We start from the raw sequence: 26657 nt of genomic DNA on the forward strand, positions 1-26657 counted from the left end.
TTTTAACTTGAACGATAAGTTTGGACTGAATAACTACTTATTTATTTAATTTTATTTTTTTTATTATGCAATACATTTTTTATCCGGTTTTTCAACCGAAACAGAACCGATATAAACTGATTTGGAGTTTTTAAAACCGAAACCGATCCGATGGATCGGTTGCGGTTGCGGTTTTTAAAATTAAAAATTGAATACTTCCGGTTCCGATTCCGGTTTTATCTAAAAACCGAACCGATCCGAGGTTTGCTCCCCCCTAACGGGCGTACTAGGCTTCACCAAGGCTCGAACCATAATCTTATATAGGCCCAAACATGCAAAATAGACTCCAATAGGCCCTAGTAGGAACCACCCTGGCGTACTAGGCCCCTTCCCGACCCTTACCTAACCCTGCCACGATCCACCCTTGGAGCCTACCCTTGGACCCCACTACCATTTCTATCATCCTAAAAGTTAAGTTTTCATTTAATTTCTATTTTAATAATTTTTATTGAAATATCACTATATATATATATATTTGATCATATATATACATATGATTTAGTCTAACATATCACCCATAATATAACATATATATGTATACTCCAACCCCCCTGTATTACCTTCAATATTAGATAAATATTAGTTTTTAAATTATAGATAATAATTATAGGTAATATTATTGGAGTGAAACAATTTTTTTGCTTACCTATATTTTAGATAATCATTATTATATTATATTTTAGGTAATTAATTTAGAGATTGCCGTTGGAAAAGCTCTATTGGGGGTGACACGAAAATTATAAAAAGTATAATTAAGTGATAAAAAATAAGAAAAATAGATAAAGTGCTGAGATCATTTAATATTTTATATGTAAAATGTGTAGTGGAAAAAAGTAATGAATGTTAAAAAAAATAGTTAATTTTTATATTATAAAATTTTAGTATTTTTTAGAAGATATACAATTGAGAGGACGTCATGGCCAAAAATTTTATAAAAATGAAGAGAGAAAGAGAGGGAGACTACCCTTAGACATTGAAAAAGATGATGAGAATGGGGGTAAACGTACAAATAACTTAAAGCGTGAAACAAGAATGACAGGTGCAGAGATAGATTGGTACAGTAACAGTACTACATGTTAGTATAAACTGTATATCTGTGTTGGCTATTGAATCTTGTACACGTATTGATGTTTTACTTTGTTTGATTTTGTTGGAACTTTAACGTATCTCTACGTAAACAACTTATACAATGGACAGGAAGAGTACTTGTTTAAAATCTTCGGTTTCAGTAGACAAAAATTTCTACACTGTATGTTATTGTTAGAGTGACCATTGTACTTGATGTTATTCTTCTTCCCATTTTTGTAATCAGAATACCATACTGGCAGTACAATTTACTGCACTTCCATAACCAGAATTATGAAGTAACTCTGTAACCGTAAAACATTTTTGCACAAGTCGAAATTATTATTAATCAGAAATTTATATATTTTCTGAACCAATACACGAGGCAGCTGGAGACACGAGGCGAGTTTTACACGTGCTACGTGGCAGACATGCAAATGCAACCCCATAATATATAATTAATATCGGAACTAAACAAAACAAACAGGAGTTCTGGATTAATATATCAAAAACAAAATAAAGATTGTAAAAGTAAGAAAGAAAAATGGCGCAGCAGCAGCTGAAACTGAGCAGAGAAGAGAAGGGGTTTAAGTTACGGAGTGGGCATAGTATACCAGCTGTTGGTTTGGGGACATGGCGTGCTGGTTCTCAAGCTTCTCATTCTGTTTTCACTGCTGTTCTTGAGGTTTTTGTGTGTTTTTTTTATTCCTATTTTTACTGCTTCTTGAGTAACGGGTCGCTCTAAAATCTAGGGTGTCAGAAGAAGCCCCGAACATTTTAAGGCACTTTATATAATAATAAGTGGTGTTTGATTAATTTGAATGGTTTGGACAGGCTGGCTACAGACACATTGACACCGCTTGGCAGTATGGAGTTCAAGAGGAGGTTCTATTACTTCACCTTGGTGTTTTCAGCTAGCTTTTGTATATAGTTCCTTATTTTTACTAATTATTGCCATTTGTTCTTGTTTAATCTACTAGTTCTTCTATTTGCAAGTCTAAAACTTACTGTACTTTGTTCGATATGTCATGGGATGATTAGCTTCATAACACATACTTACTGGTAAGGAAAACACACTTAAGTGGTTAATCCTCAATCCAACTTCGCTTGGCAAAAAAATGAAATTCATCCGACTGCGTCCATCGCACTTAGTTCCACTTTTAAATGTGTTAGAATATTTAGCTTGATGCCCTGATTAGTTTGAGCCTTGATCAGCATGTGTTACAGTTACAAACATATGTTCTCTATACTGCTCCTCCACTGGCAACATAATCCCCAGAAAGAAAAAGTACAAGATAAATGCAAAATATACATTATTCACTAAACATGAAGTGTATCTTAAACTAATTATCATAAGCATTATAATTAAGCTGGTTTGATAGAATTTTAAGGTATAATACTACTGAACCTTATAAAATTTGCATCTAATTTGATTTTCGCTATTAGGTGGGACAATCTCTCCAGGCTGCTGTGAAAGCAGGAATTGAAAGGAAGGATCTCTTTATCACATCTAAGATATGGTTTGTATGTTCTTGTGTTTCGATTATACAAATTATGTTTGTAAATATATTTTGAAGATTACCAATGTTTTACTTGCTACTACTATGATCTAATGATATTTATAATACACATCTAACAGACAAAACAAAAGAATAAGCTCACAATGGTGTTTGCTGTCCTGCAATTGATATATATATATAATAATATATATAATAATAACATTCTTTCATTTATTAAAAAGATTGAAACGGTGGAATTCATATTTGTAGGTGCACTGAGTTACCACCAGATAGAGTCCGTCCAGCGTTGATGAATACACTTCAAGAGCTGAAACTTGATTACCTTGATCTGTACTTGGTAAACCATGCCAACTTATACTTTTTTCTTTTTGTAAATTGGGAAATTAAAATTTTGTAATAATCTAAGCAATTTATTACAGATATTTAAAATAAAAATATCTATATAACTGTCAGATACATTGGCCTTTTCACTTAAGAGAAAGTGCTGGTCGACCTCCAAAGGCAGGGGACATTTTGGAATTTGACATGGAAGGGGTCTGGAGAGAAATGGAGAAGCTTGTAAAAGATAAACTTGTTAGGGATATTGGTATCTGCAATTTTACTTTAAAGAAACTCAACAAGCTACTAAGCTTCGCCCAAATTATGCCTTCTGTATGCCAGGTGAATATGAACTTAACAATGCATTTTCATTTGGCTCAAAGTTAATGGCGCGACCAAAAGACTTCTACATATATAGAAAAAAAAACTCCTAAATTTAGTATTTTCTGCTTCTACAGATGGAGATGCACCCAGGCTGGAGAAATGACAAGATCCTCGAGGCATGCAAAAGGAATGGGATTCATGTGACTGTAAGATGACTAATGTATCTAATTTACGAACTATATGTGATTGTTTTCAAATATCCTGCTATCAAGCATGGTTCTCGACTGTTATTTTATCTACACACATGTGAAAAGTACGAATATGAAATCAGAAACTTTTGCAATTTGTAAATTTTCTAGGCATACTCACCATTGGGTTCTCAAGAAGGCAGAGATCTTATCCATGATCCCGTGGTGGAAAAGATAGCAGGGAAGTTGAACAAGAGTCCAGGACAGGTTCTTGTAAAGTGGGCTATTCAGAGAGGAACCAGTGTGATACCCAAGTCGGGCAATCCTGATAGGATCAAGGAAAATATAATGGTTTTTGATTGGGAAATCCCAGAACAGGACTTCCACGCTCTTTGCACCATATCTGATCAGGCGAGTCTTATAAAATGGATTCTTCCTCTGTGGATAACTCTTGTCAATTTGTCAGATGTAGACAAGCTATAAACATGATGTCTAACTATGTTTTAAATGTTTTCCAGAAGCGAGTATTAGATGGTGAAGAACTCTTTGTAAACAAGACTGAAGGGCCTTTCCGGAGCGTAGCAGAAGTTTGGGATCACGAGGACTAGTCTGTTCTCTGCTGGAAGAAGTAGCTGTTAGATACCGGAGTGTATCTACCATCCTAGGTTTCAAGCTTTATGTATTTAAGTCTAAGCACTTACAAAAATTGTCGCACTGGTAAGCTGCTCTTTGTATCTGTTGTTGTTTGTAAAGCAATGGATATGTGTGTTTCAACAAATGGGTAGTTGGAGAAAGTAGAAAAAAGAAATTATATCTTTAACCAGCAAATAGTTGCATAATGTACACATGTTACCAAGTGACTAATGACCGAGCATAATGCTTTTGATGAAATGTTGTTATAAAACTTTAAAGTGTTTGTCAGAAGATAAAAACTTTAAAGTGGGGAAGAGAGTAAATGTAAAAGGAATAGAGAGAGAGAGAACCTTTGTTGTTGTATACTGTACGGGACTAATTCACAAGAAGGCCGAGAAGTGATTCAGACTCTTGTTGAGGAAGCATAGCAGGGAAGTGGGGGCAAGTGAAACGGGCTGTTGCCATGCCGAAAACGAGCAATCAAGGCAGTGTGTTATACTAAGGCTCTACCGTTGATCCCAAGGTCATGGGAATCATCGGGTTTTCAAGGCAGAAGTCCCTACAATTAGGTTCAATAGTAGAGAATGTCCCTCGTTTCTTTCTAAGAGTGACATTCCTCGATATTATATAATGTGCAAATGCTCGTGAAGTTAGTCTTAGACGATCAAGCGAACAAGTCTAGATGGTTTCGTAGGAGCACACGTATGTTTGGGGACATGGTTATTTCTACTGCTGGTAGATCGAGTAAGCAGCATCTGTTGAACTCTACTATCTGTTTGTTTTTGCTATACTCTACCATCTGTTTGTTTTTGCTATGAATAAAGTTGAAGCATTAAAGTAGCACATCGCCATAGCCTCCTCAGCCGATTGGTTTAATGCTCTTGTATTCATGTTTTCATGAGATTTGTTCAACGCTGGGGAAATGGACATGTATTTATCACCAGAGCTTTTCTGCTCAGACAAATTTCGACACTAAAGAAAGGAATTTAAATCTTAAGCAACATGAGTACCTTATGACAGTTGATGACAGGCACTGTAAATGCAGGTACCTTTGTTTCTATATTGCATAGGCTCGAATATATAACAGAATCCTTGCCGGGAAAATCACAGGTTAACTTGTGTGAATAGTAAAAATTTAAATTTACAGGGTTGAGGGTGCTGGGGAAGGGGGCGTAAGCATATATCAGTTTCCGATATATATAGCCAGTACTGTTGAAGGACAAAAAGCGATTGATTTTGCATTTCCAAAATTCCTTTTTTCCTTGTTGCTGTGTCGTCGCCACCTCTTCCTCGGGTGTAGCGAGTTTCTTTTTTTTTTTTTTTTTTTTTGTGGTAGTGTAACAGTGCAGAACACAACATTTGTTAGCTTCAAAGACACGGGCGTCACTAAACTAATGATTACATCGTATCGACATTGATCACATACAAACAGACTAAACCTGATGTTCAGTGATATGATATCTTGATGGTCTCCTATGAATGAGGCCGTCTTGATGAGTTTCTGCACAAGCATAGTGTTCTTCATAAATAGGTTCCAGATGATGACGATTATTCAGGTCTCTTCTTGTCGGCATCTCACAATCTAATACAGTTTCAAGTCCATCCTCAGTAGCAGAGTCAACAGGTTCAGGATTGGGGCCCAATTGTGAATCATCTAGACTGAGTTGAGTTTTATCCGACAGAGATTTGGTTAGATAAGGTACTTCACGTTTGAAGAACAGGCATACAACAGCACAATCGTCGATTTTGGCTTTTGGGAATTTGTATCTCCATGCTCGAACAGCGTGTGCCACTAATAATCTTGCGGCTATGGATCGCTTACTCGCTGAGGACACTATCTGAATTACCTCCTCGTTTGATAATACATCCCATACCTGAGCCAAAAACACAGATCATAAAATTAGAAAACTATTACTGGAATAACTGCGTGTTATACTTTAATACATTCTAAAAAACGGTTATTATCATGTGGCCAAGTCACTTGTATCCAAATCTGAAGACAACTGAAATGCGCCTTAATATCATGGTTGTGCTCTCAATAATAAGACCTTTTCATGATTCGTTTGAACATAATACTTATCAAGATATAACTACAACACAAGTTTGGCAATGTTGTTCAAAAGTATATGCCAATCAAATACTTGAGTCTGCAGATACTGCTACACTTACTCCATCTGTAGCTAGGATCAAGAATTCATCTTTTGACGTGAGCTTTCTGTAATAGATTTCAGGAACTGATATCACCCCAAAATCTTTCAAGCAAAAATCTCCGAAAGCCCTTGCCATGGCAAGACCAGGAGAATCTTGATCAGGCATCCATACTCGAAATACACTAGATTCTTTCTCCCTTGCGAAGACTCTACCGTTACACTTCCTAATTCTCTCCCATTCACCTGAAAACAATACATACTTGTCTCAACACATTACATCTTAAACCTTGACATAAATATTTTCATTCTTGATCACATTGAAATAGTGAAGTTACTAAGCCTACTTGGAAGATTTGGTTTTAAGTCCACAGTGAGTTGGACAGGACTGATTTGATCTTTGTTGTCTCTCGTGCAAAGAACTGCACGAGAATCCCCTAAGTTTGCAACCAATAGATGCTTACCCTGGAAAATTCAAATAAAAAGAAAGTGAAAATTTGGACCAGTATACCTAATCGCTAAAGATTCTATGAATACTAACTCATACCTTTTTAACCGCTGTCACTGCTGTTGTGCCACTACAGAAGCTGTCAATCACATCATCAATTTCAAGATCCTCATCCATACCGTTAAAGGACTGAATTATACTTTGCTTAATCGATTCATAGATAGGATCATTATGAACATCGTGGACATGTTCATCAGAGTTGATGCTGCTAAGATCGTCGATCCTTCTACTGCAATTGATTTGACTAACAGGTGTATGCTTCAATATGGATGAAAGCTTTGAGGGTAAATTATCGCGCACATTCTGTGACACTTTGTGACCTGACGGACCGTGTCCATCAAACACAGCACAAAATGTTGCATCTTTATGACCAGCAAAGTTCTGGGAAAAGGAAAAGAATCAATACATCTGTATACTCGCAAGTCAGAGATCACATGAATGTTGCCACAGGATTGCGTGATCACATCTAAACAAAAACTTTACACTAGAAAGTCGAAACCACAGACAGATTAAACTGGAAACCAAATTATTGTAGTTGTCCTGATCATAATTCACTAATGAAAACTTCAACCAATGGCAAATCATTAAGAACTAGAGATTGCCCTTAATGCAGATTTTCAGCAAAAACAACATTTACATTTATGAGTTCCAACTTCTGAGCTACTTTATACACAATATTGTGAACATAGATGTACACATGACTTGCTACATTATGAGAAAGGATAGATAATGTCATATTACCTCCCACACTGTCATGGCATCTTGATTATTTCCTTTAGTACCTTGTTGAGAAAACATGGACATATATTTAGAGGACCCTTTAACCCTCACTCTTGCCCCATAGTCTCCATAGGCTACATCACTGCCACCATGGATCCCTCTTTTTCCCATATTGTGGGCCCCAACTGGGTACCCATCAAGATCCTGAACTCCAATTTGACATGAACAACATGCACCCATTTTTCCTCAAAAACTTTGGTGACTATTCAAAACAAATTTAAATAAAAAATAATAAGACCCCAGATGAATTCACCAGCCAAAATCGAATGTTTTCGAGAAAAAGGCAGCTAATTTGAGGATTTCTTGCTACAAGAAATGAAAATGAAAACTAATTCAAAAAATACAAAATCAGATTTTGTACCTATATCTTGTTTGGATCATGGAAATGCTGATCATGGAACTGGAATCAAAATTGAAGGGTCAAAAGAGAGGATCCCTTAGGTGACAGATAGGCCATGACAACAAATTCTCTTTGTTGTTCAAATGGCCTATCTCTTTCCTGTTTTTTCTCTTTCCCTATCTGAGGTAAATACATTTCTCTCCCTCCTTTCTATTTGTTTTGCTAACTCTCATTTCTTTGTGTTATTTATAGGTTTAGATAATTTGAGACTTCAACTTAGCTACATACATAATGATTTATTTTTAACTCTGGTATTGCACGTGCATGGAGTATCATACACTAAAATTTTATGTTCTTATGTTACATGATTCTGATCTGATCATATGTTGGATAACATAATGCAAAAACACAAAAATAAACTGGATATCATTTGTCCCATAATAATGTAGTCAGCAAATTCTACTGTGTGAGGGCTAAAATAAAATAAAAATACTAGGAAATAAATAGTACTAAATGAAGCAAATAATTTGCTATAAATTTATTTATTTAACTGGTGAGGTTTGATGTAAGTGTTACTATTAAGGTATGCATGTTTATCCAACTCAAATACAACATCCCAAACTTATAGAACATGGTACTGGTAGACAGCAACCTATGACCGCATCAACCGAAGTTAGTTAGTTTAAAGCCAACTTATAATTGCATCATAGCCTCTCATTTAATATACTACCTAGATAGATTTCCTGACCAATTAATTACAAACATTTGTTACATTGTATGCATGACAGCTTTCAACTGCAAAAACAGATTCATAACATTTATATATTTGATATATTTACTTAAAAAGGTTAGATATAATCAACTCTCAAGGAAAGTGTTTGATTAATTGTACAGTGCATTGTGTTTGAGCAACAAATTGATGTCAAGTATGGAAGAGGCCGGTGCATCACCGCCGATGCAAACTGCGAGGGCTGGTTCAGCACCGTTGGCTGGTGATGTTGAGAACCAAACAGCACCAGTTCATGAACACGGGTTTGGGGTTGCGGCGATTGTGAAAAAGTGGAATAGAGAAGATAATTTAAAAAGAGGGTCACTGGCGTTACGTGGAATCGCCTTGTTCTTTTCTTTGATTTCATTCCTTGTTATGGCCTGTAATAAACATGGCGGGTGGGAGAACTTTGACAATTATGATGAATATCAGTAATTCTCCCTCTCTGTAAATTTATATTTCTCTAAGATATGCATAATAGTGATTGTAGATACATAGATGCATTGTAATTACAAATGTATTCATATGTTATAGTGCATCACAGGTATGTTCTGGCAATAGCTATCTTGTCAACATTATACACAGGAGCACAAGTTGGCAGACAAATTCAGGAGCTCCGTACTGGGAAAGAAATTCTTTCTCCTCGAATGATGGTGCTCCTTAATTTTGTTGGTGATCAGGTTCGTATAACTCATATGTTCTTTTTTAATAATTTGTGCACGTTTGATTTCGTTCACAATGTTAAAGTAAAACATTGCCATCCAAGCTGGCTCGCAACTAATTCAAACAATGTAATCAGTATCAGACAAAACTTGATACCTACTAGATTCTGATTACACTTAAGCAGCTGTTTAAATAGATGATTAACACATTTAGATATCATTTTTATCATATGCAGATTATGGCGTACCTGTTGATGTCAGCAGCATCCTCGGCAGTGCCATTGACAAACAGGATGAGAGAAGGATCAGACAACGTATTTACAGACTCCTCAACTTCAGCCATTAGCATGGCATTCTTGGCATTCTTTGCACTTGCATTTGCAGCTCTTGTTTCTGGATACAAACTTTCTACCTATTCTTATATTTAAGCATATCTTCTTGTTGGATACATTGCCATTTTTTCTTGTATGTACAATGCTCTCAAGTATAAGCGCACATTGTATCGCGTGTACGCTAGCAAAATATCAATTTCTGCCCATTCACTTTTATTAAGTACTAAACCAAAATATTGTGTGTACACTAGCAAAACTACTAGCAACGATAGAGTATTGACTCTTACATATCATTCAGCTGATGTAAGATATAATTACATGGGGGTGTTCTGAGGAGGCCATTTATACATATACTGTATAACCAAGAAAAAAAACTAAGCAAATAGTGCCAACTTCTGTCTTCATTCATTCCACTAAACTAATGTCACTGCGTATTGTCATTATTGTACTTGCAACAATTTGAACCAGCCCAAAGTTCCCAGCTCCATAAACTCTTCAAATTAAGCCTTACGTATGCTATAGAAAGAGAATACTCATTCCAACAATTAAAGGAATCTGCTACACGAAGGCCTTTTGGAAGAAAAGCTACAACTCACATATCGCACCTTTCTTCCCTGTCTTAGGTGTGTTATCAGCAACAGCTCAGCTAATGTACACTCAGCAGAAAGTAGTGTGTTTATCATTTTAGTAGTCTTGCGTGCAGCACCATAAGAGCTCGATTGATCTTCTCAACCGAAGTTATAAAAATCTCTATTCAGTGTCTTCCCGTGCTAGTTTCCAACATTTTGGGTCCAGTTCAGCCTGTCAACCATTTACAAAAAAGTTCAAAAGTTTCTATCTTTGGTTATTCACTGAACACAGTCCCGTATTAGATGTACACAAGTGATTTTATTGAAATATTTCACGTGGAATTATACCTTTATGAACCATCCATCAAGTCAACCTTTTCCGCAATAAACAACAGTCAGGGGTGTGGGATAAGAAAGTAATGCTAGTAAAAGAAAATATACCTGGAATTCTTTATCTCTCCACTGGAAAGAACATCCACGAGCTTCTAGATATCTTAAAAGAGGTTGAGGTATCGATGATTTGATGGATGCATGGAGCTTCACTTTCGTCAGCCCTCCACATGCCAGGAGTGCAGTACTTAATCCACTTGGGGACAAACCCCTGAAATGTAATATAGTTAAGCTTTGTAGACAGCTTAAGCTGGCTAATGTCAAGAGCCCAACTTCAGTCACAGAACTATATGACAAATTTATCTGCAAACATATGAATAAAACAACTATTGTTAGAGAACATGATTCTTTTCTGAAGCAGGTCTTTTCTGGACTAGATTGGTAATCATGTGTACCTGTCGCAAGTTTTGACAAAAGTGAGCAAGTGGAACCATTCCAAAGTCATCAATTTGGTAACACTTTTTGAGGTCTAGCTTCGTGAGTTGTTTGCATCCCACAGCTAAAGCTGCTAGACCTAAAGATGTGATAAGAGCGCATCCTCGACTTTCAAAGGTGTGAATCTTCGAACACTTAGATATCGATATCATAGAGATATCTGTAATATCATTACAATAGGCTATATTAATCATTTGAAGATCAGGACAACCATCGCAAATTGCTAAGATACCCTTATCTGATATTGCAGCGCACCTGAAATGAACATTATAATTTCAATTAATTATGTAAATATAGAGTAACCAATGCATTTAAAGCAATTACGATGAATCATGCATTGAAGCATTTATATTGAATCATGAACATGCTGAGGAGTATGGCAATTTCATACTATTTTAAAAAATCACTTGTCAAGTTGTCATGAATTTGCACCGGAAAAACTTTTCTAGTCTCATGGTGTAAATGTCTTCGCTTCGACAGCTTGGCTTAGTTCAATAATGTTGGTTTTTCATAATTAAAGAAAATAAATTATTAACAGTTTCAAAAGAAGATGACTTGCAGTGATGAATATTAACTCCTGAACCATTGCCATGTTATCACAAGTCTTTCAATAATAGTTTATAAAGATGGTGAATTGGAGTTCATATATCACTAAACAATGGTACACACTTGTGATTGAAGTAAACATTAACCTGTAAAAATTATGGCTGCAAGTGATAACCTGTATAGATCAAGTTCTGTAAGTTTCGAGCAACTCATGCCAATATGTGTAAGCCCATAGTCGGTTATATTGAGACATATTCCTAGCTTTAAGCTGGATAGCTTTGAACACCTTGAGATGGATTTTAACCCTGCAAAGACATATAAAGTGAGCAATATTCCGTATTAATATGCTTCAATCGTACATTGACTGCAATAAGACAAAGGACCAACCTTCATCGTCGACTTCATTATCTGTAAGGTCAAGTTCCTCTAGAAAATGACAACGCTGTCCAATTAACACAAAAGATTCGCTTGGAACTAGGGTGCACGACTCCATCCTTAATGAGGTTAGGGAGGAGCAATTATTTGTAATTTGAATAATTGATGTGTGAGTTATTTTGCGGCAGCATGTAATGTCAAGTTTCCTTAGGTCTTTGTGTGTTGTTACAAGAGATGAGAGAGCTTCATCTGTCACTCCCGTGCATTTACTTAAACTTAGTTCCTTCAATGAAGCACACCAATTTCCAATGGCTTTAAGTCCACAACATGTAACCTGACAACCATCTAATTTGATCGACTGCAACATCGAACATTTTTGCAAACTATTTGCAAGAGCAAGAGTCACCTGAAACACCAACGAAAGGAATGTATAAGCTGAGAGAAAATCACTCATTCCTGCGATAAAGATAAAGAGTTCAAACACTTACAGGAGAACCATATGCTAAGTTAAGTTGTCGTAAAGGTTCATCGATGAGGGAATACAAACCGACATGAGTTACATTCTCACAACTTGAAATATCCAGGGTCTGTCGGAGAAAAACAAAGATGCCTTAACCAAGATATCAAACAGCTTTAGCAACCAAAAGAAAAAGATATCAATCGGTCAAGAAAATTTACTAACGGGCTATATATAGGATGTTTCCATTATATCTAGAGTAATATAAAAAGGCATCCATACCGGAAAAGCATAACACATGACATATATATACATCGAAATCGCAATACATGTATAAGGAATTTGTCGATAGAGCGATATTTATTTATGCGCTATAAGTTCATGTTGGCAATAGTGCAAGGAAAAGAAGTCCTTCTAATAATAAGCTTACCTTGATTGCTTTGTATCCAAGTTTAAGGTCTGCAAGGCTGTCATCATCAATTGCGATGCATCCTTCTAGAACCAAATGCTCTAGATGTTCTAATTTCACAACTTGCTGTAGGCATTTCTCTGTGATCTGCGCCCGAAGGAAGCAAGCACAAAAAATAACTACTAGTACAAGATAACAAACTGAGGAAAACATAATAATTTGCTGACCTAATAATGTAAGCATGCTGCCTCTGGGATTATCAAGATGACAATTGGACACTACTAGTTTTATTGCATAAGTTATCTGGTTTTATCACAAACTCATTTTTTCTATGCATATCTAGAGCTTTCAGTGATCTTTTCTTAACAATCATAGAATTACTATTAGTGCAAATGTGCAATATCATTAAATTTTCAGAACATAATTAAGAAAGCCTAAATATGACAATTGCATCTAACTGTACACATCTATATTTAAGCAAAGTTTGAACAAGAATAAATAGTAAAAAAAAGGTGATCAATTACTAAGCAATAAGCATGATACTAAAATCAAAACATAGGCAAAAATATTGATTAGCTAAAGAACCTAAATAATTAATTACCGGCAAGTAGGATAAATCCAAGCTCTTTATCTCCTTACACTTAACAGCAATCAAGCCAACCCCTAAATCTCCAACACCCAAACACCATCTCAAACTAATAAACCTCAATTTCCTACAACCAACAGCAACACATCCAATCCCTATATCCGTAATTAATTTACACCTTGCCAAACAAAGCCTCTCTAAATTCTCAGCCTCAGCTAAAGCAGCCAAACTCGAGTCTTTCAAATCCTCAGCATTAGACAAATCAATCTCAACCAAACCGCAACAATTCTTGACCAAACTAGCCAACCCCAGATGAGTAAAAAACTTTGATCTGGAAAGATTAATAGACCTCAACATTTTCTTGCAAATTACAGAAATACCCATTAAACATTCATCAGTGATTCTTGGACATAAAGACAAATCAAGATCGGTAATGTAAGGATATCGATTTAAAATCTTGGGTATGTGCTTGGAATGAAGAGGCTTAAGGGTCTTTCTGTGTAAAGATTCAAGCTTGTGAAATGATTTACAGACAAGTGAGAATGATTTTGAGTCAAAAGAGCTGTCTTTTAAATGATCAAGAATCAAGAAAATGAGTTCTTCAGATACAAGACCAAATAAACTGAGGTTTGATTCTGGGCTTGTTTTTTGCTTCTTCATTGCTTCAAAGTTTCAATCTTTATGGATTTTGAAGTGGCCCAGATGGCAAAATGGTGTCAATTTATACTACAAAGATAACTTTATGTGTATGTGAATTTAAATTACGGCTAAAAATGGTGTGACCTGTGGGGATACTGAAGAGGTGATATATATGTATGTGTGTATATTATAAGTCTTGTGTATATTAGATGGATAATATAAGAGCTTTGATATGAGGAGAGATGTAAGGTTTATGTGAAGTAACAGTTAACAGAAAAATACAGTCTTGTGGAGCAGCTGATAACTGAGTGAGGAGGAACATGAATATTATGTAATCACGATTTTACCCATCTTGCTTTCCTCAAAGTTTGGTCATATCATGATTCCTTATCTCAAATGGCATTATTACCCTTTGAAATATTCTTATCAACTCGTATGATTTTTACGAAATTTATAGTTTAGAGGCACACACTAAATACAAATTTATATAAATTTAATTTATTTTGATTGGCCAATATTTCTTATGGACCCCTGCATTAATAACAAATATATCAATCAAAATATTTCAAATTTTATAATTTTTAGTATTTAGCATGTGGTCATAAGTACACAGTAGATAAATCCTTTTTAAAAAGCCTAATAAGGCATAAATATGATTAGATTTTGAAAATCGAAACTTTATGATTGAAGTATCGATTTATAATTTATTACAATTTTTGAAAATTATTGTTTAATAGATGATTTTTCAATAATTAACAAAATTTTCAAATTATTTAAACAGTTTATCGATAATTTGTCGACGATTTTTAAAAAGTCATCCAATATTTATAAAAGAGATTTTAGCTACCTTTAGAACATGTATAAAATTATACTAGTTACTGTATTAAATAAGGGTAGTAAGGTCAAAAGGATGATAACATGGTACACATAAGTACAACAAAGAATATAATAACCGGTAAATAGAGGGGAAAAACAGGGGTATAATAGGAAAAGTAAAAGGTGGGGACATGGGTCACAAGGAAGACTCATTTCATTCGGTGGAGAAATTATGCGAGGAAGGACATATCTGAGTGCGGCATGTACGAACCCTTTCACTTATGTGAATAAATGTATTTACTTAATTAAATAATAAAAAAAATAGCAAATTGAAAGTTAAAAAATATTCTAAATTTTATTCTGCGTCAAAGAATTTAGGTGAGGATGCAAAGATATTAGGTAAAAATAAAGATAGAATTAGATTCAAACTTTAGATTGTTTCTGTTATTTAATAAAAAAGATAATGATATTATTATATTATTATTATAAGTGAAGAATATAATTGAAAAGAAAAGGAAAAATGAATATATTTGTGATGAATCGTAAAGGGTGACGTAGGACCGTACTTATTAATGGGGGCGTCCTCCTAACTAGTACGTACCTGATAAGAACGGAATTGACTTTATGTACACTGCGATTTATTATGGGGATATACGTACATGCTCATATATATTATTGTGTGGTGGACGAAGGGTAGGGTGACCAATAAAAGACAGCCGTACTTTTAAAAGCAGTACAAAAATTACAAATTGGCGAAAATTTAAAGTCAAACGTGTATATATATATATTATTTTAACAATATAATTTATTTACATTTTAATAAATTATTATAATTCATTATTTAAAAATATCACTAATTTTTTAATAAATTGATATATTAATTATATCAAAATAATTTTAGTATTATGATAAATAAATTATAAACTAATTATTATTTTTAAAAATAATATATATATTAATTTGTTTTTTAATGTAATATAATATCTATTAATCTGTTTTTTTACGAACAAAATGAAGAATTCATTAAAACATTGAATCCCAACCGGGACAAACCCCGAACTATTAACTACAACCTGATTGTGAAACCAAAATTGATACTAGTTTCAACACCTGAGATTGAGTAGTGGTAACAATCGATTTTTTTGTTCTTGTTCTTGAAATCGTTTTTGATTTCTGTTGATCTTTGAATATTTTTGAAGTTACAAATAGCTTTAGAATGATTCGAGAAATTGATTTGTATAATTTTTGTTGATATTGCTGTTTAGAATGATTAAAGTCGAGTTTTGTGGTAAATTCGTTTTTTTGAACCGATTTTCTGGATTACTGATATATTGGTGATGGATTTTGATCATAGTAAAAGGTTCCCTGAATTCCAGTTTTAATTTGCGATGAAAGTCACTAAAAACGGTTTGTTTTTCTCAAAGATCGATTTTTCAATAAAGTTCATCGGAAAAGCTTAAACTTGGGATTGAATTTTGCATTCCGGTGATATTCTGGTGGTGTTGTTGCCTTGTTTTTGTACATGAGAGTTAATGGAATTGATTGGTGCAAAATTCGGAGTGTATTGATGTGTTGTGGCAGAGAAACGTGGTTGGCCGAACTCCGGCGAAGTTGCCGGTTTTTGGGATTAACCCAGATTCCGATCGACATTTAACCGGTGTTCTTGGCAACTCGGTTGTAGTCCCTGACCCGACCCGTTTTGCTTTAAGAAAACCTGGTTTTAATCCTATAATCCCCAATTCTTGTTTCTTAATTATGTTTCTGCCTTTTTTCTTTTAAAAATAATTCAAAATTTAATTTCGAATTTTTAAAAATCATTTATTTTAATTTCAAAAAAAAATAATTAGTTATTATTTTAAATTCTAAAAATTATTTACCTAATTATTTTTCTAAAAATTATTTTCTTTTATTATTTTCAAAAATCAAAATTTGATTTAATTATTTATAATTTATTTTAAGTAATTATTAACGGATTTAATTAATTGATTGATTTAATTAATCAATTAATTTTATTTATAAATAGTTAAAAAAATTATAATTATTTATAGTTAATTCAAATAATTCTTAAAAATTATTTGTGCGCTTTTAAAATTTATATTTAGGTATTTAAACATTTATTTTTGCGCTTTTATTCTTAATAAATAAACTGTCCGTCCGTTTAATACGAAACGAACGCGTATAGACTCAGAAAAATATTCTGATTTCAATAAAAATACTTTCGAGACCTAATTTCTTTTGTATTGAAAGGTCGTTTGAATCGCGAGTCATTCTGGGTTGGTAGTTGATCGATAAATACTATTACTGACCCGATTTCAATTCTAAAATTATCGAGTCTTATCTTTTGACGACCTGACTTAGGTGTTACATGAATTATGTGATTATGTGTTATATGAATAACATGATTATGTGTTATGTGATATGCATGCTATCTGTTTACAGTTTAAAATGCCATGATTAGTTATAAACGATCGGGTAGACGTCAAGACGTATAGTTACGTCGATTGAGTTTGGTTCTGTAAATTAAGATAGTCCGTTTGTTTATAGAATTAAGTCGCAATAAGCGCAGTCAAGTGTTAGACGGAGTCGGTAGCCAGCAGTTATAAGCCAAGGTTATAGTGAGAAGTTATCGAGTATACAGGGCAAGTATTCCTGAACTTTCTTGTAGTATAATTGCAAGTATCCCTATTATCACTTAAAATTTAATTGATATTCAATTTGAACTCGATTATGCAAGTTTCTATATACTATTCTAAGTTCAGAATAGTTAAACTTTTATATTTCGCTGCAAATTACTCTATACAATGGAACTTTGAGATGAGATAAGCGAATAACTAATTGTTCTAGTTATTTCGCCATCGGTTGTTGAGATAATTCCGGACCATATGAAATGGGGAGTTATATTATTAAGGATGTCGTTTGATTTGACTCCTTTGATTAAAAATGTTTTTATGGATTGGATGGTTGCGTAAGAGGCCGTGGCGGCGGTTCAGCGTGAGCTATGTATTATACAGGATATAATACCTTGCTAGGCCGATATGTGCCTTGGGTACCCTTTGTTTAGTTGGATACGCTTCGGCATACCGGTGTTGCTCTGCGGCTGATCACCGGCGGCAACACACCGTCGTTTGAGAATTCCAATCCAAAATATATATAAAAGTGTTGTTTATTATCAAAACTTATCTCATTTTTTGATATTGCTCATATATTGTGGTTTGGTTTTTTTATTCTTCAGATATATTATTGTTATTTCAAACATAAGCTATATACGGCTTGCTGAGCATTTCTTTCGCTCATACTTGTTTCATATTTTGATTCTTTCAGCTAGGCCAGAGCAGGCCTGAGTTTCAGGTTTCACCAGGAGTTGTGTGCTTATAAACAGGTTGGTGTGTCTTTTCAAGTAGACTCTCTTGAGATGAACGGTTAGTATAGTGGTTTGTAATAAAATTTGAATAGTTGTAAAACTGAATAGACTTATGGATTGTAATAATATTTGGTTTATATTAGTGTCTGTTTCACACTATAACATGTGATCGATCCAGTCGCATGTAAGGGGTCATATTTATTATATTATTTCCGATGTGCATATTGTAGAATTGTTTATCAGGTAGTAACTCTCAAATATAGACTCCAAATTTGAGGGCGTTATAGGTTGGCATCAGAGCTCAGGTTATAGCCACTGAAACAGGCTTAGGTGTTGTCTTAAATAAGTCATAGGATATCATATAAGATAGGCGCGTGTAGTTTAACTCTTATAGAATTGAGTTTAGGTTATTGGGTTGGTTCATAGCTAAGTTGTTCAGGTTCCCTGTTTTGCGTTTAGCATTAGGCTTTTGTGCCATTGTTTTGTTATTTTGTTGGTTTCCGAGGATACTAAGAAGTGATGAAAGGGTTTGGAAGGTTGTGTTTCCACCTTATCCACCATTTGTTGGTTTATTTGAGATTTTGAGCAAGAGTTGGAAGGTTTGGATAATTCTTCGTCAATTTTCTTTGTGTTATGATTCTTTGAGATAGTAAGCATGATTATGTGATAATCATGTCACATGTGTTAATATGGTATCAAGTTTATGATATTTTAGAAAAGAGATAATGCATGAGAATTTTGATATGCTAAAATATTGCTACATATTTGACACTATGCTTTATGGATTATTACATAAGTTGCTTGTGTTCTTACCAGAATAATGGCACCAAAGAGAAGGAATAATTCAGGAGAGGATCGTACCTGAGAGTCGTATAGATCCAGCGATCGTCCAGATGTTGGGACTGATGCAGCAACAGGTGTTGCATCTCACGCAAAAGCAACAGCAGCAACAACAGCAACAGCAGCAACAACAACAGCAACAACAATAACTAGCGACTCCACCTGCGGTGACTTTTAAGCAATTTCAAGTTGTGAAACCACCTGAGTTTAAGGGAAGTGTTGACCCCGTGGAATCCAATGTATGGCATAAAGAGATTGAGAAGGCTTTTGACTTAGTTGGAGCGGGAGTTGAACAGAAGACCAAGTTTGCCAGTTATTTTCTGAAGGGTGAGGCAAATTACTGGTGGGAATCCATGCGAGCGTTGGAAGAAGGTGAGTTTGTGACTTGGGAAAGATTTACAGAGCTGTTTTTGGAGAAGTATTTCCCGAGGTACATGAAGAAGCAAATGAAGATCAAGTTCTTGAGTCGACACCGGGTGATCTTACTATAGCGGAATATGAGGCCAAGTTTACTGAATTGGCAAGGTTTGTGCCAGATCAAATTGATACGGATGAAAAGAAAGCAAGAAGGTTTGAACAGGGATTAAAAGTTTGGATTCAGAATAGAGTGGCCATGTTTGAGTTGACTTCTTATGTAGCAGTGGTTCAGAAAGCAATGGTGATTGAAAGTAGAAACGACACGTCTCAGAGAGAAAGGGATGGGAAGAAAAGGAAATAGAAACCTCAGGAGGAGGCCAACATCAAGGTAATTCCCAGGGCCGTTTTAATAAAAGGCCAGAGTTTCAGGATAATAAGAGTGTGGGATTCAGGAAACCATAATCAGGAAATGGAGGACAGGGCAATCGTTTTCAGAATTCAAATCAGCAGAGGTCCAATCGTCCACCAATGTCAGATTGCAAGTTTTGTGGTAGAAGGCACTTTGGGATTTGTAAGGCTAATGTGCTGTGTTTTAAGTGCAATCAGGAGGGATACTGTGCTAATGAGTGTTAGAATCAGACTTCAGCTCAGAAATCAAGGACAATGTGTTTTAAATGTGGAAAAATGGGGCATATTTTCAGGGACTGCCAGACAACAGAGCCGGTAGCTAATGTGGCAAGGATTGAAGGACCACCAGCCAAGAACCAGCCAAAGGCCAGGACATTCAATATGACTATAAAGGATGCAGTTCAGAGTTCTGACGTGGTTGCGGGTACGCTTCCAGTCAACTCCGTAGATGCTAAAGTTTTAATTAATTCTGGAGCTACAAGATCATTTATTTCTAAAGATTTTGTCGATAAATTGCATTGTGAAGTCGAGTTGTTAGAACAAGCATTAATGATAGAACTAGATAATAAGAATCGAGTCCTCGTCGACCAAGTGTGTCCAAGGTGTGGTATTGAGATAGCGGGACATCATTTTTATGCCAACTTAATACCTTTTAAGTTGGGAGAATTTGATGTTATCTTAGGAATGGATTGGTTATCAGAGAATAATGCTCAAATTGATTGTAAGAATAGGGAAGTAAAACTTCAGACATTGGATAGTAAGAAGAAGGCGATATTTTGAGGGGGTAAGCAGAAAAAGAAGTTCTTAACGATAGCTCAAGCGAAGAAGTTATTGCGTCAGAATTGTGAAGCATATTTGGCCCATGTGATAGACACCAACAAAGAAGTTCCCGTACTCAAAGCGATTCCAGTTGTCAATGAGTTTCCAGATGTCTTTCCAGATGATCTTCCAGTATTACCTCCCGACAGAGAGATTGAGTTTGCAACTGACTTAGCTTCTGGAACAGAACCAGTATCCAAAGCTCCACATCAGATGGCACCGATAGAGATGAAAGAGTTGGCAACTCAGTTGCAAGATCTGTTGGATAAAGGAGTTATAAGTCCAAGACGGATAAATTTGTGATTTCTTAATTCTGTTTCTGCCTTTTTTCTTTTAAAAATAATTCAAAATTTAATTTTGAATTTTTAAAAATCATTTATTTTAATTTCAAAAAAAAATATTTAGTTATAATTTTAAATTCTAAAAATTATTTACCTAATTATTTTTCCAAAAATTATTTTCTTTTATTATTTTTAAAAATCAAAATTTGATTTAATTATTTATAATTTATTTTAAGTAATTATTTATGGATTTAATTAATTATTTAATTCAATTAATCAATTAATTTTATTTATAAATAGTTAATTAAAGTATAATTATTTATAATTAATTCAAATAATTCCTAAAAAAAATTTTTAAGTTCTTAAAATTTATATTTAGGTATTTAAAAATCAACCAATGTTATTATTAATTTATTTCTATTTATTCTTATTTTATTCGTAAAAAATAAACCGTTCGTCCGTTTAATTCGAAACGAACGCGTATAGACTCAGAAAAATATTCCGCTTTCAATAAAAATACTTTCGAGACCTAATTACTTTTTTATTGAAAGGTCGTTTGATTCGCGAGTCATTCTGAGTCGGTAGTTGATCAATAAATACTGTTACTGACCAGATTTCAATTCTAAAAGTACTGACTCTTATCTTTTGACGAGCTGACTTAGGTGTTACATGAGTTATGTGATTACGTGTTATATGAATAACATTATTATGTGTTATGTGATATGCATGCTACCTGTTTACAGTTTAAAATGCCATGATTAGTTATAAACGATCCGGTAGACGTTAATACGTATAGTTACGTCGATTGAGTTTGGTTCTGTCAATTAAGATAATACTTTTGTTTATAGAATTGAGTCGCAAGGAGTGCAGTCAAGTGTTAGACGGAGTCGGTAGCCAGCAGTTATAAGCCAAGGTTATAGTGAGAAGTTATCGAGCATACCAGGCAAGTATTCCTGAACTTTCTTGTAGTATAATTGCAAGTATCCCTACTATCACTTAACATTCAATTGATATTCAATTTGAACTCGATTATGCAAGTTTCTATACTATTCTAAGTTCAGAATAGTTAAAATTTTATATTTCGCTGCAAATTACTCTATATAGTGGAACTTTGAGATGAAATTAGCGAATAACTAATTGTTACAGTTATTTTGCCATCGGTTGTTGAAATGATTCCGGACCATGTGAAATGGGGAGTTATATTATTAAGGATGTCGTTTGATTTGACTCCTTTGATTAAAAATATTTTTATGGATTGGATGGTTGCGTAAGAGGCCGTGACGGCGGTCCAGTGTGAGCTATGTATTATACAAGATATAATACCTTGCTAGGCTAATATGTACCTTGGGTACCCTTTGTTTAGTTAGAGATGCTTCGGCATACCGGTGTTGCTCCGCGGCTGATCACCGGCGGTAACACACCGCTGTTCGAGGATTCCAATCTAAAGTATATAAAAGTGTTGTTTATTATCAAAACTTATCTCAGTTTTTGATATTGCTCAGGTATTGTGGTTTGGGTTTTTATTCTTCAGATATATTGTTGTTGTTTCAAACATAATCTATATACGTCTTGCTGAGCATTTCTTTCGCTCATACTTGTTTCATATTCTCATTCTTTCATATAGGCCAGAGCATGCCTGAGTTCCAGGTTTCACCATGAGTTGTGTGTTTGTAAACAAGTTGGTGTGTCTTTTCAGGTAGACTGTCTTGAGATGAACGGTTAGTATAGTGGTCTGTAATAAAATTTGAATAGTTGTAAAACTGAATAGACTTGTAGGTGGGAATAACATTTGGTTTGTATTAGTGCAGTTTCACACTATAACCTCTGATCGATCCAGTCGCATGCAAGGGGTCATATTTATTATATTATTTCTGTTGTGCATATTGTAGCATTGTTTATCAGGTAGTAACTTCCAAATCTAGACCCCGGATTTGAGGGCGTTATAGTTAGAAACTAAAATTTATAATTCTTCATAATTTATTCAAAGTGTACGAAAAATATCACTCTAAGCAGCTTGTATTCAATGATTATTTGGATTATTGAATGATGAAATATTGTGTAATATTTAAAGTTTTTCTTTTTCAGGTTTTCATAATTCTGGTCATAGCAGATACTTTGGGTATAATTGTAATTTCTGTAAATCTAATATTTATGGGTGTAAGGTAACTGAAACTTGTTATATTTGAAATCAACAATATCTCTGTGTACTTTCAGTGATTTTGTATTAAAGTGTCGGTATAATGTTGTTTTATTTATGATATCGACGTTAGTCGCTAAACACGCGCTAATATTACACGCAAGTATACGAGTTCGCAAGTAGTATATAATCTTTTCTAGTTCGTTCCCACAGAGACTGTATTGGTGAACTATCTAAATTACGCACCTACACAACAATGTATGGTTATTATTCAATGTTAAGACTATAACAAAGTGAGGTTGTTTATCTCCCGCCCATCACATTTATTTTTCCCCCTTCTTTCTCTTACCTTTTTTAGTAATTTTATCTCATCTTCTCCACTCCTTCACCATTGCTTTTCTTTCCCGAGCTCATTATCTCTGCATCTTCTTGTTAGCTTTAATTAACTATGGGATCTAGAAACTCAGAAAAGTCCGGTAGCATGAATTCGGAGGAATTCTCAAACTTTATTAGACATAATTATGTGGCTCCTCCATTGCTAGCCTTACCTGCACCTCACCATGCTTTGTTATTTGAAGAAGTGGCTAACCCCCAGCCACTTTCACCAGACACTCTCAGACGAGTTCAAGAAGATATGAATCTTATTATTGCGGGTGGTTCTGCTAGGCACGAACCTGGTCCAAGCTAAGGTGCTATTTCATCTCACTCCTCCAAGCAATCTCAAACTAAGTCTGTTGACTCTGTTACCAAGCAAAGTAACACTTCTACCCCTGTTCTTGAAGATTTACAAGATAGTATTCATGTTCATAATGGTGTCTTGACTGTCTTTGTTCCTAAAGACTCTGATAATGTTAATGTTGATAATATTGAGCATGTTGCTACTGTTAACATTAACACAACATAACCTATTGTCTTATCTACAAACCCCCCTGTGTTGGGTAATTGGAGCTCTATTATTGCAAAAAATATTCTATCTCTGGGCACTAGTCATAGCCAAAATGTTCAGATTACTTTTAATGAGGATGGTTCTGCAACACTCAAGCCACCTAAGGAATTTCTTGTGAATGCCAGAAAAATATGGAGCACTAGCATTATAGGTCACTTTATTGGTGGTAGTTTTGACTTTAAATATGTTCGAGATTTTACTTTCAAATTATGGAAGAACAAAGGTTTGACAAGAGTGTTTTACAGTTCTAAAGGTTATTTCACCTTCAAGTTTGCTTCGATTCAAGAAAAGAATGAAATCCTGGCCTTAAACTCGATTCAAGTTGGTGGTAGAACATTATATTTGGCTCCATGAATGGAGGCAAATAAATTCAAAAAGAATGTAATTGAAACAGTTCCTTGATGGGTTAAATTTGAAGAAGCGCCACATTCTTATTGGTCCCGGGAAGGCCTTACTTTCTTAGCAAAAGCAGTTGGTACACCTTTGAAACTTGATGAATTTACAGCAAAATTTGAGCCTATAAAGTATGCTTCTGTTCAGGTAATACTCTCTTACTCTAGTCCTAGGCCTGATTTCATCTGGGTTCCTGTCCAGAATGATTGTGGTGAAGAAGAGCTGGTCAAAGTTAGCATCATTTACCCATAATTACCTTATTCATGTAGTCATTGTAAAGCATTTGGACACTCCTTTTCTAGATGCATTCATAATCCCAATGCAGTAAAACTAGCTCCAAGGAACAAGCCTGATGGGGTTAATCCCAGGGCTACAAAAGTTACAAAGACAAACAATCAAAACAAAGAAACAAATCCAGTGATAGAGACCAAGCTCCGGAAGGTAAAGATACAGAAAATTTGGCAGATTTGACAGATGTTAACCCGATAGTTTATGGCAAATTTTTGGGTTGTGACTTGGTTCTTGACGGTGATCAGACCCTGGATGATGTCCAGGCACATGAAGACACTGATTTGATTCAAAATGATGATGATCTAGAGAATTGTGACAAGGAACTCGATAACAATATCTCGATTGATAACTTGGAGAATCAGGAGATAGTTAGCCAGGAAAATGTAATAACTGGCTTGGTGAACACCACAACTCAGATACATCATTTGTTGGAACCCACTACCACAATTGTTGACACAATTGTTGAGACTGTTGCAGCAAAATCACCGGGTCAAAAGAGAAGATGGGGTCGTAGTCGGGATGCTGCTCGTGTGCAATCTTTGTCTGCAGCGCCTACAGCGCCTGCAGCGCCCCCAGTTGGTGAACACCACAACTCAGATACATCATTTGTTGGAACCCACTACCACAATTGTTGAGACAGTTGCAGCAAAATCACCGGGTCAAAAGAGAAGACGGGGCCGTAGTCGGGATGCTGCTCATGTGCAATCTTTGTCTGCAGCGCCTACAGCGCCCCCAGCGCCTGCAGCGCCCCCAGCGCCTGCAGCGCCCCCAGCGCCTGCAGCACGCACAACGCCCACAGTGGCTATAACACCCAAACAACAAACCCACCCTGTTGTTATTTCCCTTAAAGCATCTAAGGATGATTTGATTGATAAAGATGGATTCACCAGAGTTGTGAACAGGAAAAGCCCAGCACATAAAAGGAGTCCTAAACTGGATGTTCAACCAGTAGGTCTCAGACGGTTATAATAAATTTTGCAACTTGGAATGTAAGGGGCATCAACAAAGCCCCTCATCAAAAAGAGTTGCAAAATTTTATTTCTACTAATAAATTTAATCTTATGGGAGTCCTTGAAACTAAAGTTAAGAGTGACAAAGCTTTAGTCATTTCGAAGAAAATTAGAAGATATTGGAAGTGGTTATTTAATTACAATCATCACTATAATGGTCGTGTTTGGGTCGGTTGGAACCCAAATGTTTGGGATATTTCTATTCACTCTTTCTCTAGCCAAGTTATCACTTGTATTGCTACTGTTTTAGAGAAGAATATTACCTTCTTGGTTTCGTTTGTGTATGCTCATAATGATGCTATAGATCGTGTTCCTCTTTGGGATTATTGCTTGTCTTTGAGCACTACTACTTTGCCTTGGTGCCTTCTTGGTGATTTTAACTGTGTTGTTAGTCTTGAAGAAATTTCAGGAGGCAGGGAGCATTGGACTCCGGATATTCAAACATTCAAAGACTGCCTTGCAAACTGTGGTCTTGGAAATGTGCGTACAGTGGGGGACACTTTCACTTGGACGAACAAGCGTGCTAATAGTCAAGTGTTTAAATGCTTGGATAGAATGGTTGCTAATGGTGTGTGGTTTAATTTGTTTACTGAGGGTAATGCCTTTGTAAAACCTCGGGGGCTCATGGATCATAATGCTATTCTGTTTGAGGAACCAATGCAACTTTAAAGAGTTAACAAACCTTTCCGGTTCTTCAATTATATGGTTGACATTCCAGGTTTTCATGATGCTGTTGACAAGGCTTGGTCCTTGCATTGTTCAAGTTCTTGCTATTCTCAGTTTTCCTCTAGATTAAAGGAAGCCAGGTTGTTGCTTCGCCAACTTAATAGGAACCATGGCGATGTTTCTTCCAATGTCCTAGCTGCCAGAGCTAGTCTCGAGGAACTTCAAGTTCGTATGCTCAATAATGGGGACCCTTCCCTTCTTACCTTGGAGACAGACTTGATTAATAAACTCAATGTGGCTC

At 35.2% G+C, this 26657-nt stretch overlaps 4 protein-coding genes across 5 annotated transcripts; 2 read left to right on the plus strand and 2 right to left on the minus strand.

Annotated features, from left to right (window-relative positions):
• Positions 1 to 1601: 1601 nt before the first annotated feature.
• On the plus strand, positions 1602 to 5046 carry LOC141707509 (aldose reductase). The gene is made up of 8 exons (XM_074510705.1): positions 1602 to 1789; positions 1939 to 1989; positions 2551 to 2624; positions 2874 to 2961; positions 3078 to 3284; positions 3401 to 3472; positions 3626 to 3865; positions 3973 to 5046. The coding sequence occupies exons 1-8, from the start codon at positions 1649 to 1651 to the stop codon at positions 4060 to 4062; spliced, it is 963 nt and encodes a 320-aa protein (XP_074366806.1). The 5' UTR covers positions 1602 to 1648; the 3' UTR covers positions 4063 to 5046.
• A 122-nt stretch (positions 5047 to 5168) lies between these two features.
• Positions 5169 to 8033, minus strand: LOC141707508 (putative protein phosphatase 2C 65). The gene is made up of 6 exons (XM_074510704.1): positions 7884 to 8033; positions 7484 to 7724; positions 6782 to 7123; positions 6582 to 6699; positions 6257 to 6480; positions 5169 to 5961 (listed from the first exon to the last, which is right to left on the minus strand). The coding sequence occupies exons 2-6, from the start codon at positions 7700 to 7702 to the stop codon at positions 5521 to 5523; spliced, it is 1344 nt and encodes a 447-aa protein (XP_074366805.1). The 5' UTR covers positions 7703 to 7724; positions 7884 to 8033; the 3' UTR covers positions 5169 to 5520.
• Positions 8034 to 8727: 694 nt separating this feature from the next.
• Positions 8728 to 9841, plus strand: LOC141707511 (CASP-like protein 4B1). Its single transcript, XM_074510708.1, has 3 exons — positions 8728 to 9062; positions 9176 to 9311; positions 9530 to 9841. Exons 1-3 carry the CDS (start codon positions 8782 to 8784, stop codon positions 9719 to 9721), a joined length of 609 nt encoding a protein of 202 aa, XP_074366809.1. The 5' UTR covers positions 8728 to 8781; the 3' UTR covers positions 9722 to 9841.
• Positions 9816 to 14314, minus strand: LOC141707510 (F-box/LRR-repeat protein 3-like). Of its 2 annotated transcripts, none has more exons than XM_074510707.1 (8): positions 13408 to 14314; positions 12828 to 12953; positions 12429 to 12527; positions 11953 to 12346; positions 11712 to 11870; positions 10980 to 11179; positions 10636 to 10887; positions 9816 to 10426 (listed from the first exon to the last, which is right to left on the minus strand). In XM_074510707.1, exons 1-8 carry the CDS (start codon positions 14050 to 14052, stop codon positions 10376 to 10378), a joined length of 1926 nt encoding a protein of 641 aa, XP_074366808.1. In that variant the 5' UTR covers positions 14053 to 14314; the 3' UTR covers positions 9816 to 10375. The 2 variants fall into 2 exon arrangements, with proteins under 2 accessions (XP_074366808.1, XP_074366807.1); XM_074510706.1 differs by having other exon boundaries at positions 10980 to 11274; positions 11741 to 11870; positions 13408 to 14313.
• Positions 14315 to 26657: the final 12343 nt, after the last annotated feature.

Source organism: Apium graveolens, chromosome 2 (assembly GCF_009905375.1).
Source record: "Apium graveolens cultivar Ventura chromosome 2, ASM990537v1, whole genome shotgun sequence".
Lineage (NCBI taxonomy): Eukaryota > Viridiplantae > Streptophyta > Magnoliopsida > Apiales > Apiaceae > Apium > Apium graveolens.